Below are 18,798 nucleotides of genomic sequence, written 5' to 3' on the forward strand. Positions count from 1 at the left end.
AATTACAAATTATAAATGCATTGTGAAATGTAAAAACACGTTGTCATTTTCTAAACATCCAAATCAGGATATGGTCTCTCATTTAACATCCAAAACAGTTTTAGCAACAGAAACATGAAAGAAATACAATTAATGGAGTCTATTGGCTGTTTTGGATTTTGAGGTTAACAGTGGTGTTAACCAAAATAGAAGATAATCTAAAAATCACTTCTGTTTGCCTTTGATACACAGTATGATATCCCCAGTCTGCAGGGAAAGTCCCAGAAATTTGCAGGTAGGACAACCAACCTGAGCATTGAGATTTGTCCCAGATCCTCCATCCAGTGGGCAATCCCCAAGCTTCCTGCAAATCAGGAATGCTGGCCTGCTGAGCTAGGAGGGCAAGCCCTGTACGGCCTTCCTGGCCAGTGGGTGTGCACACAGAGCCAGGGTCCCTTTCAAGCGGTCGGAGGCAATTGCTGTGAGGTCAGCGAGCAGCTCAGAGCCGAACTCTGGCAGTGTGACTGCGGAGGACCCTCTAAGCCTAGCTCCTCCCTTTCGGGATGCAGCGAGACAGCAGTCACTCGCTTGGCGTCTGTACCTCCCGAGAGCCAGTATCTTCCAAGCTGAGGTTTGTCTTGGGATGTGACAGGAGACCGCATCTGACCCTGAGGTGTCCCTCTTTCCTCGGTGCAGGAATTTATGTTCAAGTTCACGCGGAGGGAGCCCTGGATTGGACTACGCAGAGTTGGGGACGAATTCCACTGGGTCAACGGGGACCCGTTTGATCCAGACACGTGAGCTGGGGCTTCATCTTCTGGCCACCGAGCTTAGACTGAGAAAGGCCTGACTCACCCCCTGGACACAGCTCCCGAAGAGAGAAACCCTTGGTTTTGTGCTAGCCAGAGATACTAGTCTCGGGGTCCCGCAGCGTGCGCCAGAGACCCAGTCATGAAAATGCCTGTACTTCTCCCTCTCTCACAAAAGTCCAGCCTGGCTTGGTGGCTCTGCCCTGTGAAGCCATTGGAGCTTCCCAGGGTCTCTCCACCCTTGAGTCCCCGATCTATGCAGCCTGGCGCTCCTCAGCTCCACTCTGGCACAACCACATCCCATTCAGCCCCAACGGGACAGCGAACGGGAGGGAGGGCCCTGGATGGCCTCACCCCATTGGCCAGAACTTAGTCACATGGCAGCACCTGGCCGCAAGGGAGGATGGGAGACGCGCCTTCGTCCTGGGCAGCCACTTGGCACCTAAGCACCGTAGCTGTGGAAGAAAGGGGATGTGAAGGCAGGGACCCGGAAGTGTTCTAGGCCACATTTTCCTGGCGAACGCATCTCTTGATGGAGGGGGCACTGCTGAGGTGGTGGCGTGTGCCGTGGTGGTTTTGTAAGACTCACGTGGTGTGGAAATGAGTGTGTGATGCAGGGTCTGGTGTGTGGTGTGGGGGTGATGGTCATGGGTGGAGTGGGTGGCAGATGTGTGGCTGTGGCAGTACAGTGGGGACTGTGTGGGGCGTGGGGAAAGGAGTGGTCTAGGCCTAGAGAAATGCAGGGAGGTGCATACAGGGGAGTGGGACCCTCAGAACAGACCCTGTGGCTAGAGGAATAGGCTCTGAGGTGCCAGCGGGAGGGCAGGGGGTAGGGTGGGGAACACAGCTCCTAACCCGATGATGATGACATGTGAGCGTCCCCAAGGCAAGGGCTAAAGCAGAAGGGCGTCTGAGACCCTCGGATCCTCCTGGTTGCCAGAGGTGGCCATCAGCTGCCCTCCCACCTGAGGGTGGCTTAGGCAGTCACGCCCATGGCAGTCCTGGAGGCAGGGGCATTCATGATGCTTCCCCTCCTCCTCCTTTTCCTTATCTCAAGCACTCTTCATTTTTGCCCCTTACTCTGGCCTCAGTGCCCCTTCCGTTTCTCACCCACTTTCCTGTCCCCCTCTCAGGTCTGCTCTCAGAGTGGCTGAGCAGGTCTTGCACTTTCCACCCCTCTCCCTGCCTTTCTGGAAGCTTCTTGCTCTCAGAGCCCTGCAGGTTGGGGTCTGTGGCATCCTGACCACCTGGCAACCAAGGGGCCTTTGGCCACATTTCTCAGACGCTGCAGAGGTTCTTTCCCTTGCACTCCTTCTTGGGGTCCTTCCAATGCCCTCTGTTGTGAGGGTCTACCTCCAACCTTGGCAGGGATCGGAGGTCTGGGTGAACAACTAAGGTTAAGAAGAAACCTCTGAGGCTGGAAAGGGGTGATTTTAGGTAGGGGGGAATCTTCCCACCGCACACATCTGTGTGTGATGTCAATGAGTTCCTGGGCAACACAGCCTCAGTTAGCCCATATTGGGGTTATTGCCGCCTGCCCCTAACCTGTGAGGGGTAGCTGACTTCAGCTAGCTCTGCGGAGCTCCTACTGTGTGCTTGACTCTGCGCATTGCAGGGGACCAAGATGAGAGGACACAGAGCTCGCTGCTCAGGAGCTGACTGCTTTGGGGACCTGTGTGGACAGACAGGTAGAGGCCCCAGGGGGCTGTGGGAGTGCCCCACAGAGCAGGCAGGGGACTGTGGGGAGGTAGGGTGGGCAGAGAGTGGCCCTGAACTGGGTGTCATGGAGCCTGGGACCTGTGAGCCAACCCTGCAAGGACATGGAGAATGGGAAAGTGTGTGTGTGTCCAGGACGTGTCTGAGCGGCGTGCTGGGGTGGCTGAAGCTACGGTGCACAGAGTAGGAAGACAATGGGATGCCAAGCTAGAACAGTCTGTCAGCACAAATGTCCTAGGAGGCAGCTCCAGTGATGAAGTGAGGGAGGGATAGGCCTCAGGGCCTCCATGGCCCCCCCTGCCACTGGGTTTTGGGCTGAATGTCCCAGATCATAAATGCCTGGTCTTCTCTCCTGGCCACAGGTTCACCATCGCAGGTCCAGGGGAGTGTGTCTTCGTGGAGCCCACCAGGCTGGTGTCGACGGAGTGTCTGATGACCCGGCCCTGGGTGTGCAGCAAGATGGCCTATACGTGAGGTGGGTGGGGCCAAAGGTGGCCCCTCCCCCCAGGCCTGTGGGAGGTGTCTGCCCGAGACCTGCTCCAGCGGAGCCACCTGCCCTCTGCAAGACCAAGCAGTGGGGTGGGTGGCCTCTGCCCCAGGCCCCTCTCCCAGGCCCTGGCGCTCTGAGTCCCTGGTTCCTGGCCTCCTTTGTCTCCAGGCAGGTCATGTGGCTCAGCAGTTAAATCCCATATGCTAAGTAGTGTAGGCATCTGCCCACCTACGCACACACACACGCATACGCACACGCACGTGCACACACAGACGCATACACGCACGCACGCACACGCACACGCATGCACACACATGCATACGCACACGCACGCACACACACTGTCCCCTCTGAAGCTCAGTGTCCACCCTGAGCCACCCCACAGATCTCTCTCTGGCCCCCTAGAAGCCCTCTCCTCACTGCACCCCTGGTGCTCTGGGGAAGGAGGAGCATTGACAGGTGGTTTGACTGTTCACTCAGTAGTCCCACTTCCCCAGTGGTTTCTCTCATGGCTGCCGGCGGAGGCAGGCTGGGAAAGCTTCCCCCTCACCTAGGCCAGGCCAGCCCTGGGCCCCAGAGGTCCCCTGCGTCCCCCTTCTTTGCCTTGCCTAGGTTCTCGGGCAGGGCCCCTGCTGTGTCCGTGGTGCTTTGTATTGGTCACTAACGGAATAAAGAGTTAATAACTCGTGTCCAGAGAAGTCTGCTGCCATTTGTTCCAGAGTCAGAGCTTGGGGAGGGATAGCGAGGGGCACATCTCTGGGTGCCAGTCTGTGGGGACCACCACAAAATTCACCTGTTCTAGTGCAGCAGATAGCGGTGTGTGAGGATGAAAAAACGCACCTTCTGGCCTCAGGGCATCATTTCATGTTGCTAAGCCTTTAAGGTATTCTTAGGTGGCCATTCCAGCTCCTTCATTGCTAGTCACCTCAAGATGACAAATGTTTATTCACACCTACCACAAGCCAGACACCACACCAGGCATGGGGGATCTATGGCCTTATCCCCCAAGAAGCACACAAGAAGCAGAGGAAACAGCTCAGAAAGTGCTAGAACATTCTGGAACACACTCAAGGGATGGTTTATTCTGCATTGGGGCAGGATGGAATGAAGTGAACGGGAAGATTAAGTAGTGTTCACATTGAGCTGGAAAAGAGTTTGTGAAGGTCTTATGGCCTCTTCCTATCCCCCTTGATCTGCTTGGGGAGGATGTGGTGGGGGCATGGGGTTGGCAGGCAGTGCCCTCGGGCCTGTAGGGGCTCCACACTCTCCTCCGCACACACTTGAGGCTCCAGCACCAAACTGCAGTGGATCCCGGGCCTCTCTGGCCTCCTGATGTTCCCAGATGAATGAGATGTGGGTAGCCTGCCTGGGAGCCCAGTGTGTGCATTTGGGTCCTGGCCCATTTTCAGAAAATAGCTCGGAGAGAGAAACCAGGTCCTGCTGTGCTCTGCGCAGTCCTAGTACTGGTTTTATAGTCTTCAGACAAAACCTCCAACTTGGGTTTGTTACATTTTCGGCATGCTTTCCAGATACTTTGTAAAATACAGGTGGTTTGTGGTTTTATATTGTGCTGTCACTGGGAAGCCAGTTGGGGGATCTGAGTATACAATAAAGTACTTAAGGGAATTCAGCTGGTGGTGGTGGGCCTGTAGGGGTGGCTGTGAGGGGTTGAGGGTTGAGGAAGTGGTCAGCTGCTGCCGCTTCTCGGGTGGGAGTCCCACACTCCCACCTGTTCTCAGTTACGTATAAGCCTGTGTTTCTCACCAGTATCCACCCCTCAAAGACAGCGAGGTTCAAAGCCTCAGTAGTGTTTGCTTTACGTATGGCAGCTCCCTTAATTCTCGCAGAAATACTGGAGGCAGGTCATGCTGCCAAAGGTGAGTAAACTACCTTGCCAGGGTCCTGAGAACCACATGACCGAGGGCTTCAGAGCCCTGCTTTCCTCCAGCCCTGTGGGTTCAGGGAAGCAATGTGAGAGGACACAGAATGGGTAACCTGTGCCTTTTGGGTTTTATTTTATTTTATTATTTATTTGTTTTTCCGAGAAAGAGTCTCACTCTATCGCCCAGGCTGGAGTGCAGTGGTGCAATCTCGGCTCACTGCAACCTCTGCCTCCTGGGTTCAAGCGATTCTCCTGCCTCAGCCTCCCGAGTAGCTGGGACTACAGGTGAGTGCCACCATGCCTGGCTAATTTTTGTATTTTTAGTAGAGACAGGGTTGACCATGTTGGCCAGGCTGGTCTTGAACTCCTGACAGGTGATCTGCCTGCCTCGGCCTCCCAAGGTGCTGGGATTACAGATGTGAGCCACTGCATCTGACCTGGGTTTTATTTTTTATTAAATGATCCAAAACCCGCTGCCTGCAGCTTCTAAAACCTAGTGGCAAATAAGGTCTTTTAACTTTAGATTTGCCCTGGGACCATGCAACAATTCTAAATCAGTTTGGGAGAGCATGTGCCCTGATCCAGGGTCATCAATGTTTTAAGATTTTTTTCAATCTGTTTTCTACCAATGAAGGAAGTACAAGATAAAAACAAAACACTGGCACACCCAACTTCAGAAATGTCGAAAATCCTTCCAAAGGTTACAGACCAGCCAGGCCGCCCCTGTCCCCTTTGTGGGCTGAATCAGGCTCAGTTTGCAGAGCCTTGGCACTCTGTGCTGTGCTCTCAGCAGCTAGAGGCGACAGCACTGAGGGCAGACATGCCACTTTTTTCTGATCCCCAGGGTTCATGGCTTCTTCAGCCAGGAGGGTCTATAGGACCACATATCTCCAAGTCTCACTCCTCATCCCCTGGGGCAGATTTTTCCTTTTTGAGGTGACTGGCCTTGGAGCTCAGAGCTGGGGAAGGTGCTCCCTAGGCAGGGTTGAGCCCTAATCCCAGTAGGCAGGGGGCTTGTAGAAGCCAGAGCACACACACAGCCACCCACAGATGCACTTCGTGATGGAGGATACCCAGAAGAGACTTTATTTCATTAAATTAAGTAATTCATTTATTATTATTATTATTTGAGACAGAGTCTCACTCTGTCACCCAGGCAGTGGCGTGATCTTGGCTCACTGCAACCTCTGCCTCCCAGGTTCCAGCAATTCTCCTGCCTCAGCCTCCCGAGTAACTGGGACTACAGGTGTGCATCACCACACCCAGCTAATTTTTTGTATTTTTAGTAGAGACAGGGGTTTCACCATGTTGGTTAGGCTGGTCTCAAACTCCCAACCTCTTAATCTGCCCACCTTGGCCTCCCAAAGTGTTGGAATAACAGGCGTGAGCCACCGCGCCCAGCCTATTAGTTATTTTTTTTTGGAAAGGGAGTCTTGCTCTGTTGCCCGGGCTGGAGTGCAGTGGTATGACCTCAGCTCACTGCAACCTCCGCCTCTCGAGTTCAAGCGATTCTCCTTCCTCAGCCTCCCGAGTAGCTGGGATTCCAGGCACGTGCCACCATGCCTGACTAATTTTTATATTTTTAGTAGAGATAGGGTTTTGCCATGTTGGCCAGGCCGGTCTTAAACTCCTGACTTCAGGTGATCTTCCTGCCTCGGCCTCCCAAAGTGCTGGGATCATAGGCATGAGCCACTGCGCCCGGCCCTAGGAAAGACTTTTTAAGAAGCTTGACTGGGTGGTAGCATTTGGTGCTGTCCTAGAGGATTAACTAGTGTTGTATGCATCTTCCTCATAGCCCTGCCAGGTCAGAATGATCAGCCCAGCTCATCGGCTACAGGACTTGCCCCATAGTACACAGTTGGGAGGTGGCAAAGCCAGGATTTGTTGGGGGGTGGCAAAGTCAGAATTTGAACCCAGACCCATCCCCACAGCGCCCTCGGGCAGCTGCATGTGTGGCAGGCGAGCTGCCTGCTGCGCTGGCCAGCTCTGGGGAGGAAGGGTAGGAAGTGTTTGTGTGTGCCAGTGGCTGAGAAGGGGCCACCCTGGGAAAGGAAATCTATATGCCCACGGGCGATTCTTTTTCTGGATGCCTTTATCTTCATTACACGACATTCATGTGAATTACCCATGGAGAGTGCGTGATGTGAAGAATGACTTCTGTCCTTCTCTTCCTTTAAGGTCCAGCTCCAGCCTCCCTGGAATGCCTCCCTGGCAGCAACAGCACTCGTGACCACTCCCTTTGCCCAACGTCTCTGCCTCTTAAGACTGAGGCTCTTACATGACCCTGTGTCTGTGTGGCTTGTCATCTTGTGACTCTTCTCTTTATGTCATCTGACCACTCCTGTCATCTGTTGATACGCCTCTCCACAGTGGCCCCGAGATGGCAGGGACTCCATTGTTGGTCTCTTTGTAGTACACATAGCAGATGCTCAAAAATTGCTGTGTATGATAATCAGATCGCCTGGAGTGTCATCTGTGAACTATTTGCCATGGTGGGAGGTAGCGATGGCTGGCTATTGTCCAGAGCCTCATCTTTTTGGCTTTGGTGGCATGGCATGATTTCAGAAGCACAGCCAATACGAACTCCTTGCTTATGTTAAATGAGCTCATTCATATTCTCTAAGCGTGCACATGCTGGACGGGTTGAGGGTGGGGTGGCCCAAAAGTCCAGGGGTGCTGAGGGAAAGCTGCCTTCATCTCCCGAGTGTCCTTCACATCACACGCTAAGCCCAGTGACGAGGAGACGGCTGAGAGGAAGCCAGGCCCAGGAATGTCATCATCAGTAACTGGGGTCGGCATTTGAAGGGTCCTGTGATGGCTGGGAAAGTCCTGTCCATATCATATCACTGTGTTGTTCTGTGAGAGGTGACCTGGTTTTCAGAAATGCCCACTCTCTGCTGAGTGCTTGCATCAGGAGCGGGTGGAGAGGTACCTGCCTCTTTCTTCTTGGTCTGTGGCCAGCTCCAAACTGTAAGTATGGGATTCAAATTGGGAGCAACAAGAAAGCCCCTTGCCACGCCCATCAGAGATTCCCCACTCTCTGCCAAGGCAGCCTGGAGTGGACGCACTCTACACAGCTCCCAAGGCCTGCCTGGATCTGGGTCTGGTTCTACCAGCAAGCAGTTGTGTAACTCCGGCTGCCATATGAAACCTCTCTGACCTTAGGCTTTCCATCTGTCTATAAAGTTGGAATAATAGTTGCCCTGCTGACTTCACAGGGCTTTGAGAATTGTAAATGTTAGTATTTCAGGAGCTAGAAATGATCTACCCCATCTCACTATCCATGAGGCCCAGGGCAGTTAAGTAACACATCCTAAGTCACATCACTCCGGCCGTGTGGCTCTCCTGTTCTGGTTTATATTCATTATTGCACGTGTCATGTTTTGTTGAATTGTTTACTAGTCCATCATTCATGCAGAGGTGTGAGCTCCTAGAGAGCAGGGATCCAGTCTCACACTTCTCTGTGGCCCTAGCACCTGGTACATACAGAAGGTGCTCCATAAATGTGTGTTGAATTAAACTGATCTTGCCTCCTAGTTCAAATGCTCTTTTCTTTACGCCATGCTGTCTGTGATCCTAGAAACCCATATTTCCAATTCAGCTGCCCACAAAGTAGGAAACTTGCAGATGGTTTTGAGAAAAAGATAAATGAGATGCCAGCCACTTAGGATATCTATTAGGGTCCTGTGGTTTTGAGGACAGACCCTTTTCAGCAGATAAATATACAACTAAGACGAAATTGGAATAGCAATACCTGGAAGAAGAGTAGCAATAAATTGGAATAACAATAACAACATTAATTAAGAGCTTGTTATGGACTAGGTGTTGTGCAAAGCATTGTGCTAGCTTCTCTACTAATGCCCAAATTTCAGAGGCTGGCCCTTCACATCTGCGGGTTCTGCATCCCTGGGTTCAACCAACCATGGATTGAAACTATTTGAAAAACAAACAATAAAAGAATACAATATAGCAATTATTTGCAGTGGCTCGGGCCTGTAATCCTAGCACTTTGGGAGGCCAAGACAGCTGGATCACTTGAGGTCAGGAGTTTGAGACCAGCCTGGGCAACATGGCGAAACCCTGTCTCTACTAAAAATGCGAAAATTAGCTGGGCATGGTGGCACATGCCTGTAACCCCAGTTCCTTGGGAGGCTGAGGCAGGAGAGTTGCTTGAACCCGGGAGGTGGAGGCTGCAGTGAACCAAGATCGCGCCACTGCACGCCACAGAGCGAGACTCTGTCTAAAAAACAAAAACAAAACCCACAATTATTTGCATAGCATTTACATTGTATTAGGTATTATAAGTAATTCAGAGATTACTTAAAGTGTATGAGAGGACATGCATAGGTCATATGCCATTTTATATAAGAGAATTGAGAATCCGTGAATTTTGGTATCTATGGGGGATCCTGGAGCCAATCCCTCATGGATACAGAGGGATAACTGTATTTCTTGCTCACACCACAGACTAACGTGGGTCAATGATAGGAACCACTTGGCTCCAACTAGGAGCCATTCACGCAAGATGTGCATTAAGGGGTGTGATAGATATGACTGCCCTGCACTAATATTTGTCACTTTTCTTTGTCTCCAGGCAGGTGGAAGGACTATATTTCCTGGCCTCTTGAAGTTAAGTGTCCATGTGACTTGCTTTTACCAAGGAAAAGTGACACATGCCATTTTTAGGTGGAAGCATTTAAGAACCAATGTCTGCTTCATATTTTCCCTCCCCATTGTAGTGATTGATTTGGAGGTTCCATAATACGGAAGCATCCTGGGATGCTAAGCCAATATGTGGGGAACAGGTTTCCTGGAGAGTTGCTTGGATTGGTTTTTTGGTTTGTTTTGAGGTAGAATCTCGCTTTGTTACCCAGGCTGGAGTGAAGTGGTGCGAGCTCAGCTCACTGCAACCTCTGCCTCCTGGTTCAAGCGATTCTCCTGCCTCAGCTTCTTCCCAAGTAGGTGGGATTACAGGCAGCTGCCACCATGTCCGGCTAATTTTTGTATTTTTAGTAGTGACGGGATGTCACCATGTTGGTCAGGCTGGTTTTGAACTCTTGACCTCCAGTGATCTACCCAACTTGACCTCTCAGAGTGCTGGGATTACAGGCATGAGCCACCGCTCCTGACTGGCTTGGACTGTTTAAGTGAGAAATAAAGGCTCTGAGATTTTGAGTTTGTTGCTGTGGTATATCTTAACCTATGTTAGACAAGGGCCGGATCTAGAGGTGGCACACAAAACTTCTGCCTACATTTATTGGCCAGACTGGTCATGGAAGGCTGAGAAATAGAGTCTAGCTGTATGTTGTGTGGAGTGAAATTCTTGATTTTTTGAGTGTATGTCTTTCATCAATTTTGAAAAAGTCTCCACCTTTATCTCTTTAAACATTTTTTTCTGCTATACTTGTCTGTTTCTTCTCTCCTTCCAAGATTCCAATTAGGGCTGTTATATATGTGTGTGTATGCATTTGTGTGTGTGTGTATATATATATATACTTTTTTTTTTCCTTCTTTTTTTTTTTTAGAGACAGGATATCACTCTGTCACCCAGGCTGGAGTACAGTTGTGTAATCATAGCTCACTGCAACCTTGACCTCCCAGGCTCAAGTGATTCTTCTGCCTCAGCCTCCCAAGTATCTGGGACTAGAGGCATGTACCACCATGCCCTGCTCATTTTAAATTTACTGTAGAACACACTCTCCTTACATTGTCCAGGCTGGTCTTGAACTCCTGGGCTCAAGCAATTTTTCTGCCTCGGCCTCCCAAAGTTCTGGGATTATAGGTGTGAGCCACCATGCCTAGCCAGTTTGAATGTTTTCTACTGACAAATCTTTGAGTTAAGTGGTACTTTCTTCTGCTGTGTCTAGTTTGCTGTAGATTTTTCAATAGATAAAAATTTTTCAAAGTACATTTTAGATAATGTACTTTTCAATTCTTCAATTTCCTCTTGGTTCTTTTACAGTTTCCATTTCTCTGCTCAAATTATCTATCCTTTTATTAACCAAATATATTTTTTCTTTTTCTTTAACATATTCGTAATAGTTATTTTATTTTATTTTATTTTTAGTGCTCCTGCAGAGATATAATGTTTATTTTAAAGTCTTTGCCTGCTGATACCTATGGGTCTGTTTCTACTGATTATTTCTTCTACTGCTTATATTGATTATTTATTTTCCTGCTTCTTCCTATGTCTTATAATACTTATTTTTTGAGGTATAGTTACATACATGGAAATGCATAGATCTTATGTACACTTTAATGAGTTTTGACAATTGCATACACTCATAAAGTCCACATTCTTATCAATTTTCAGAACATTACCATCATTCCAGAAAGCTTGCTCATGTTCCTTCCAAGTCAGTCCCCACTCCTTAAGGCAACCACTGTTACAATATCTTTCACTATAGATTAGTTTTGACTGGACTCTCACAATACGTGCTCTTGAGTGTTTCTCTTTGTTCAGTCACTATAATATTTTTGACATTCATGCATATTATTGCATATATTAGTAGTGTATTCTACTTTTTTAGTTGTATTCCACTGTATGGATATATTATTTCTTTAATCTTTTCTCCTTTGATGTCACTTGGGTTGTTTCCAATTTTTAGCTATCATGAATGATATGGTTTGGCTCTATGTCCCCACCCGAATTTCATCTTGTAGCTCCCATAATTCCCACATGTTGTGGGAGGGACCCGGTGGGAGATGCCTGAATCATGGGGGTGGGTCTTTCCTGTGCTGTTCTCATGATGGTGAATGGGTCTCACAAGATCCAATGGTTTTAAAAATGGAAGTTTCCCTGCACAAGCTCTCTCTTTGCCTGCTGCCATCCATGTAAGACATGACTTGCTCCTCCTTGCCGGCTGCCTTGATTGTGAGACCTCCTGAGCCACGTGGAACTGTGAGTCCAATAAACCTCTTTCTTTTGCAAATTGCCCAGTCTCAGGTATGTGTATTTATCAGCAGTGTGAAAATGGACTAATTCAGTAAATTGGTACTGGTAGAGTGGGGTGTTACTGAAAAGATACCCAAAAATGTGGAAGTGACTTTGGAACTGGGTAACAGGCAGAGATTGGAACAGTTTGGAGGCTCAGAAGAAGAGAGGAAAATGTGAAAAAGTCTGGAACTTCCTAGAGACTTGTTGAATGGCTTTGACCAAAATGCTGATAGTGATATGGACAATAAAATCCAGGCTGAGGTGGTCTCAGATGGAGATGAGGAACTTGTTGGGAACTGGAGCAAAGGTGACTCTTGTTATGTTTTAGCAAAGAGACCAGTGGCATTTTGCCCTACCCTAGCGATTTGTGGAACTTTGAATTTGAGAGAGATGATTTAGGGTATCTGGCAGAAGAAATTTCTAAGGAGCAAAGCATTCAAGACGTTACTTGGATGCTGTTAAAGGCATTCCATTTTACAAGGGAAGCAGAGCATAAAAGTTTGGAAAATTTGTAGCCTGACAATGTGATAGAAAAGAAAAACCCATTTTCTGGGGAGAAATTCAAGTTGACTGCAGAAATTTGCGTAAGTAAGAAGGAGCAGAATGTTGATCATCAAGACAATGGGGAAAATGTCTCCAGGGCATGTCAGAGGTCTTCAGGCAGCCCCTCCCATCACAGACCCAGAGGCCTAGGAGAAAATGATTTCATGAGCCCAGGGTTCCTGTGCTGTGTGCAGCCTAGGGACTTGGTGGCCTACATCCCAGCTGCTCTAGCTGTGGCTGAGAGGGGTCAATGTAGAGCTTGGGTCGTGGCTTCAGAGGGTGCAACCCCAAAGCCTTAGCAGCTTCCACGTGGTGTTAGCCTGGGAGTGCACGGAAGTCAAGAATAGGGGTTTGGGAACCTCCTCCTAGATTTCAGAAGATGTATGGAAATGCCTGGATGCCCAGGCAGAAGTTTGCTGCTGTGGGGGAAGGCGGCGCTCATGGAGAACTTCTGTTAGGGCAGTGTGGAAGAGAAATGTGGGGTCAGAACCTCCACACAGAGTCCCTACTGGGGCACCACCTAGTGGAGCTTTGCGAAGAGGGCCACCGTCTTCCAGACCCCAGAATGGTAGATCCACCGACAGCGTGCACTGCTCGCCTGGAAAACCCACAGACAATCAATGCCAGCCTGTGAAAGCAGCCAGGAGGGAGGCCACACCCTGCAAAGCCACAGGGGCAGAGCTGCCCAAGACCATGGGAACCCACCTCTTGCATAAGCATGACCTGGAGTCAAAGGAGATCATTTTGGAGCTTTAAGATTTGCCCTACTGGATTTTGGACTTGGCTGGGGCCTGTAGCCCCTTTGTTTTGGCCAATTTCTCCCATTTTGAATGGCTGTATTTACCTGATGCCTGTTACCCCATTGTATCTAGGAAGTAACTAGCTTGGTTTTGATTTTACAGGCTCATAGACGGAAGGGATTTGCATTGTCTTGGATGAGACTTTGGAATGTGGACTTTTGAATTAATGCTGAAATGAGTTGAGACTTTGGGAGGACAGTTGGGAAGGCATGATTGGTTTTGAAATGTGAAGATATGAGATTTGGGAGGGGCCAGGAGTGGAATGATATGGTTTGGCTCTGTATCCCCACCCAAATCTCATCTTTTAGCTCCCATAATTCCCACGTGTTGTGAGAGGGACCTGGTAGGAGATGATTGAATCACGGGGGCATGTCTTTCCCGTGCTATTCTCGTGATAGTAAATGGGTCTCATGATGTCTGATGGTTTTAAAAACGGGAGTTTCTCTGCACAAGCTGTCTCCGCCTGCTGCTGTCCATGTAAGATGTGACTTGCTCCTCCTTGCCTTCTGCCATGATTGTGAGGCCTCCCCGAGGCCTCCCCAGCCATGTGGAACTGTGAGTCTCACAAACCTCTTTCTTTTGTAAATTGCCCAGTCTCAGGTATGTGTTTATCAGCAGCATGAAAACGGACTAATAAAGTGTAAAAGAAAAATCTATCATGAACATTCTTTTAGAAGTGTATTTATGTATGTATGTGTTCATTTCTCTTGAATAAATGCCTAGAAGTAGAATTGCTGGGTCATAGGGTGTTCATAGGAACTTTATAGGAAGTTGTCAGATCAATTTCCAAAGTGGCTGTTCCATTTTACACTCCCATCAGCAAAGAATCAGAGTTTCATTTGCTCCAAATACTGTTGTCGGCTCCACAGGGTATGTAGAGGTGTCTCGTTATTCTTTTAATTTACATTTTTTCTGATGAATAGCACTGTTGAGTACTTTTCTATTTGCTTATTGGCCATTTGTCTATCTTCCATTGTGAAGGGAAAGTTCAGAAATTTCACTTATTTTTAAAAACTGGGTTGTTTGTCTTTTTATTCTTGATTCATAGGAGCTGTGAACTTATGCAATATTCTGGATACATTTCTTTCCAAGGTATATGTATGTGAACATTTTCTCCCAGTCTGCAACTTATCTATTCATTTTTTAAATGATGATGTTTGATGAACAGAAGAGTTTAATTTTGATACAGTCAAATTTTGTTAGTTTTTTCTTTTGCACATCTTGCTTTTTTATGTCCTAGGGAATCTTTGCCTATCCAAGATTGTGGATACTTTTCTGTTATATATTCTAGAAGCTCAATAGTTTTAAGTTCTGCACTTAGGTTTATGATCTATCTTGAATTGGTCATTGTATATGTTGTGAGGTATGGATCAAAGTTCCTTTTTTTCCCATATAGACAGCCAGTTTTTCCATATAGATAGCCGTTTGTTGAAGAAACTTTCTATTTGCCATTGAAATGCTTTGGTGTGTTAGTTGAAATGAATTGACCCTGTAAGTGTGGATTTATTTTCTTTCTTTTTTTTTTTTTTTTCGAGACAGGGTCTGGCTCTTCACCCACGTTAGAGTGCAGTGGCATGATCTCCACTCACTGCAACTTCCACCTCCCAGATTCAAGTGATTCTTGTGCCTCAGCCTCCCAGGTAGCTGGGCTTACAAGCATGTGCCGCCATGCCCAGCTAATTTTTTGTGTTTTTGGTAGATGTAGGATCTCACTTTGTTGCCCAGGCTTGTCTTGAACTACTGAGCTCAAGCGATCTGCCTTCCTCAGCCTGGATTTACTTTCATACTCTCTGTTTTGTTTCATTAATTTATTTGTTTATCTTTACAACAATATTATACTTCATTCTTTTTCAAAATTGTTTTGACTCTTCTTTGGGTTCTTTAATTTTTCACATACATTTTTGTCATCAGTTTGTCAATTCTAAAAAAGAAAGTCTAGGATTTTGATTGAGATTGCATTGAATCTATAAATCAGTTTAGAGAGGTAATTTTAACAATGAGTATTTCAATCAATGAAAGAGGTGGCTCTCTGGATTAATTTACAATTTTAAAAATTTTCTTTTAGCAATGTGTTACAAGTTTTAAGGATAAGCTTTTACATATATTTTGTTAAATTTATCCTTAAATATTTTTTATTTTTGTTGCTATCACAGATGGTATTGTTTTTAAAATTTAATATTCCAATTGTTGGTTGCTAGGATAAAGAAGTGCAAATGATTTTTGTACACTGACTTTTTATACTGTAACTTTGCCAGATTGGCTTGCTAGCTCTAGTAGGTTTTTATGTAGATTGGTTAGGATTTTGTATGCAATCATGTTTTCTCTGAATGAAGACAGTTTTACTTCTCCCTTTTCAATATTTTTATTATATGGTGTTTCATATTATACAATCTTGTGTTTTGTTGTATTTTTTTTTAACTTTTTTTTTTTTTTTTTTTTTTTGAGACAGAGTCTTGCTCTGTCGCCCAGGCTGGGGTGCAGTGGCCGGATCTCAGCTCACTGCAAGCTCCGCCTCCCGGGTTTAGACCATTCTCCTGCCTCAGCCTCCTGAGTAGCTGGGACTACAGGCGCCCGCCACCTCGCCCGGCTAGTTTTTTGTATTTTTTAGTAGAGACGGGGTTTCACCGTGTTAGCCAGGATGGTCTCGATCTCCTGACCTCGTGATCCGCCCGTCTCGGCCTCCCAAAGTGCTGGGATTACAGGCTTGAGCCACCGCGCCCGGCCAAGTGGTCCTTTTCAAGGTTACCTGTAATCTAGCATTGCTTTAGAAGTGGCAGCAAATGAGGAGTGACCCTGTAGAAGAGACCATAGACCTAGAGATCTCCGTACATGGACAACAAGCATTTACAAAATGGAATTGATGGTCTCACAACACTGGATGAAATGTCTAGTTTCTAGCTATCGGTTTCTTCCGTATAGAATGAGGGTTGGGGTTGATGCTGAACAGTGGATGTTTTTCATCTTCAAGTAGTGCAAGACAGTGTATGGGAAGTCATGAAGGAAATAAATTTCCTAAGAGGAAGTTTGTGTGGTCCAAGTTGGATATAAAATGTGTGAGGTGGGTGAAAGAAAGAGTCCCAGACTCCTTTTGTTTTTGAGACAGAGTCTCGCTTTGTTGCCCAAGGCTGGAGTGCAATGGCATGATCTGGGCTCACCGCAACATCTGTCTCCTAGGTTCAAGTAACTGAGATTACAGGCGTGAGTTACCGCGCGTGGCACAGATTCCTTCTTTAAAGCTGAATGCTGGCAAAAAGGAAGGACTGAAAATGAAAGTTAAGAGACATGAGGATATTCAACCCTAATAGTGTTACATCTACACTTTGCTCTTAATGTATGCTCTGCTTTTATACTTAATATTTGCTTCAAGTTATCTATTTTAGTAAACGGTTAGAAAACATATATAAGCTAGACTGTCATAAAAAACTTTACACTTGTTTGGAACAGGCTAGGGCATAGCTGTTGAAACCCAGCCATGTGCCCTAAAAGCAAGGAAGGGTTTGCGATGCAGGAGCATCCCGTCTAGAGCCAAAGCCGCAACAGGGACCACCACAACCTGGATGCCAAATGAGGGCGCCATTTACTTGTTTACTTGGTCTTTCTCTAGGGGCCGCCTTGGCAGGTAAGCAGCTTATCAATTTTATTACCCCAATATTAAATATGCTTAAGGGAAATACTGACAACAGTAAGTTTATCTTTTCATTTTAGACTTAAACAACTTTGCGGTGCACAGATGTGAGCTCCTTGGATACAGCTACACTGCCTTCCCCTTTGACCCACTCTTATCTCTTTTTTGTTTTTGTTTTTGAGACAGAGTCTGGCACGATCTTGGCTCACTGCAATATCCACCTCTTGGGTTCAAGCCATTCTCCTGCCTCAGCCTCCTGAGTAGCTGGGATTATAGGAATGCGCCACCACACCTGGCTAATTTTTATATTTTCAGTACAGACAGGGTTTCACCATGTTGGCCAGGCTGGTCTCGAATTCCTGACCTCAGGTGATCCCCCCAACCCCGCACTGCCCTGGCCCACTCATACCTCACTGGTGTGCAGAATCTACTTCCCTTTCCGTTTCCACATGATGTGATTCCTCTCAGTGCATTTGTCGTAAAAAATGACAAAATGCATGATGGAAGAATTCTGAAGCTTTGTCCAAATGTGTTGCGTGGATTTCACATAGTTTACATTTTAGCTGATTTGAATTTAATCTGAGTTGAAGTGTGGGCCACATTCAGGGTTTTGTTTGTATTACTGGAGTTCTGGGAGATGCTGAATTTGGAGACTGGAAAGGTGGGTTGGGGGTTGGATGAAGGTGGCTGAGGGGTGTGTTCATTCACCCGAAGATGCCTTGACCACACACTCTGTGCCTGGCATTGTAATAGATGCCCCGGAAGCAGATGAAAGACAGATCTTTACCTGAAAGAATGTTAGGGTTTTGTGGGGAAGGAAAATAAGGGAAACAATGTTGACAGTGTGGTCTAATGAGGAACAATGTACAAGGCGCTGGGAACCGAGACCGGGGCTACCTGCCTCAGTCAGGAGCGTTAGGGCAAGCTCCCTAGAGAGGGGACTCAGGCTGCTTCTTGAAGGACATTTGGGAGCACGGCTGAAGGTCTGAAAGAGGCAGGAGACGTTTGAAGGAGAAAGAGCCCTGGGGAGACAGGAAAGGACGGGGGAAGCACAGGGACTTTCTCCCCTGGGGCTGAAGGGATCCGAGGCAGCAAGGCGGATGCCGCTGGGACTGGAGGAGGGGGATGAGAGCACTCTGTCCAGCAGCCTGAACCTCTTTGGGTTGCCTGGGGAGTAGAGGTCTCATGAGAGTGCGGCTCAGGGCCTGGAGAGATTGGTGTTTCCCATTAGCCACAGAAGTTGCTGCTGGAACAGAAGGCCTAGCGAGGCTGGAGGTCGTTCGTTTTCAGGGCTTGGTGGTCCTCCCCAGTAGCCCTCGGAGCAGAGGTGGACGGCAGAATCACTGAGCCATTGTGAGGGGGTGTGGCAGAGGCAAAAGGCGGTGAGTTGCGGGTGTGGGGGAGAAGGTGGGTGGAGCGAAAGGCTGTGGAGTTTAGCCTGGCCAACCTAGAGGCACAGAAGACTGAGGGCTTGGAACCCAGAGCTCCTCAGACTTGAAAATCCTGGAAATGGAAGCCAGGATGAGTGCTGGGTGGAGAAACAGGGCCCCTTGTGCATTGCTGGTGGGAATGTGAAATGGTACAGCTGCTATGGGGAGCAGAATGATGGGACTTCAAAGAGTTAATCTTAAAATTGCTGTACGATCCAGCAATTCCCTTGTGGGTACGCTCCCAGAAGAATAGAAGGCAGGGATTTGAACAGATCTTTTGCACACCAATATTCACAGCAGCATTTGCACAACAGCCAAAAGATGGAAGCAACTCAAATGTCCATTAACAGATAAATGGATCGGCCAAATGTGATCTCTCCATACAATAGAATATTATTTGGCCATGAAAAATAATGGAATTCTGAGGTATGCCATAACATGAATGAACCTTAAAAACATTATGCTAAGTGAGATAAGCCAGACACAAAAGGACAAATATATGATTCTACTTACATGAAATATCTAGAATAGGCAAACTCATGGAGACAGAGTAGAAGGGTGGTTGCTAGGGGCTGGGTGGAGGGAGA

The 18,798-nt window shown here is 47.6% G+C and overlaps 1 protein-coding gene across 2 annotated transcripts in view; it reads left to right on the plus strand.

The window, feature by feature from the left end:
- CLEC2L (C-type lectin domain family 2 member L) overlaps positions 1-3,202 on the plus strand; it is a 20,609-nt gene extending 17,407 nt beyond the window's left edge. For both annotated transcript variants that reach the window (XM_025380444.1, XM_025380445.1), the window contains 2 exons: positions 676-776; positions 2,867-3,202. In XM_025380444.1, the coding sequence (XP_025236229.1) occupies positions 676-776; positions 2,867-2,978 (213 nt within the window). In that variant the 3' untranslated portion in view covers positions 2,979-3,202. The remainder of the gene's footprint in view (positions 1-675; positions 777-2,866) is intronic.
- The last annotated feature ends 15,596 nt before the right edge of the window (positions 3,203-18,798 follow it).

Source organism: Theropithecus gelada, chromosome 3 (genome assembly GCF_003255815.1).
Source record: "Theropithecus gelada isolate Dixy chromosome 3, Tgel_1.0, whole genome shotgun sequence".
Classification (NCBI taxonomy): domain Eukaryota; kingdom Metazoa; phylum Chordata; class Mammalia; order Primates; family Cercopithecidae; genus Theropithecus; species Theropithecus gelada.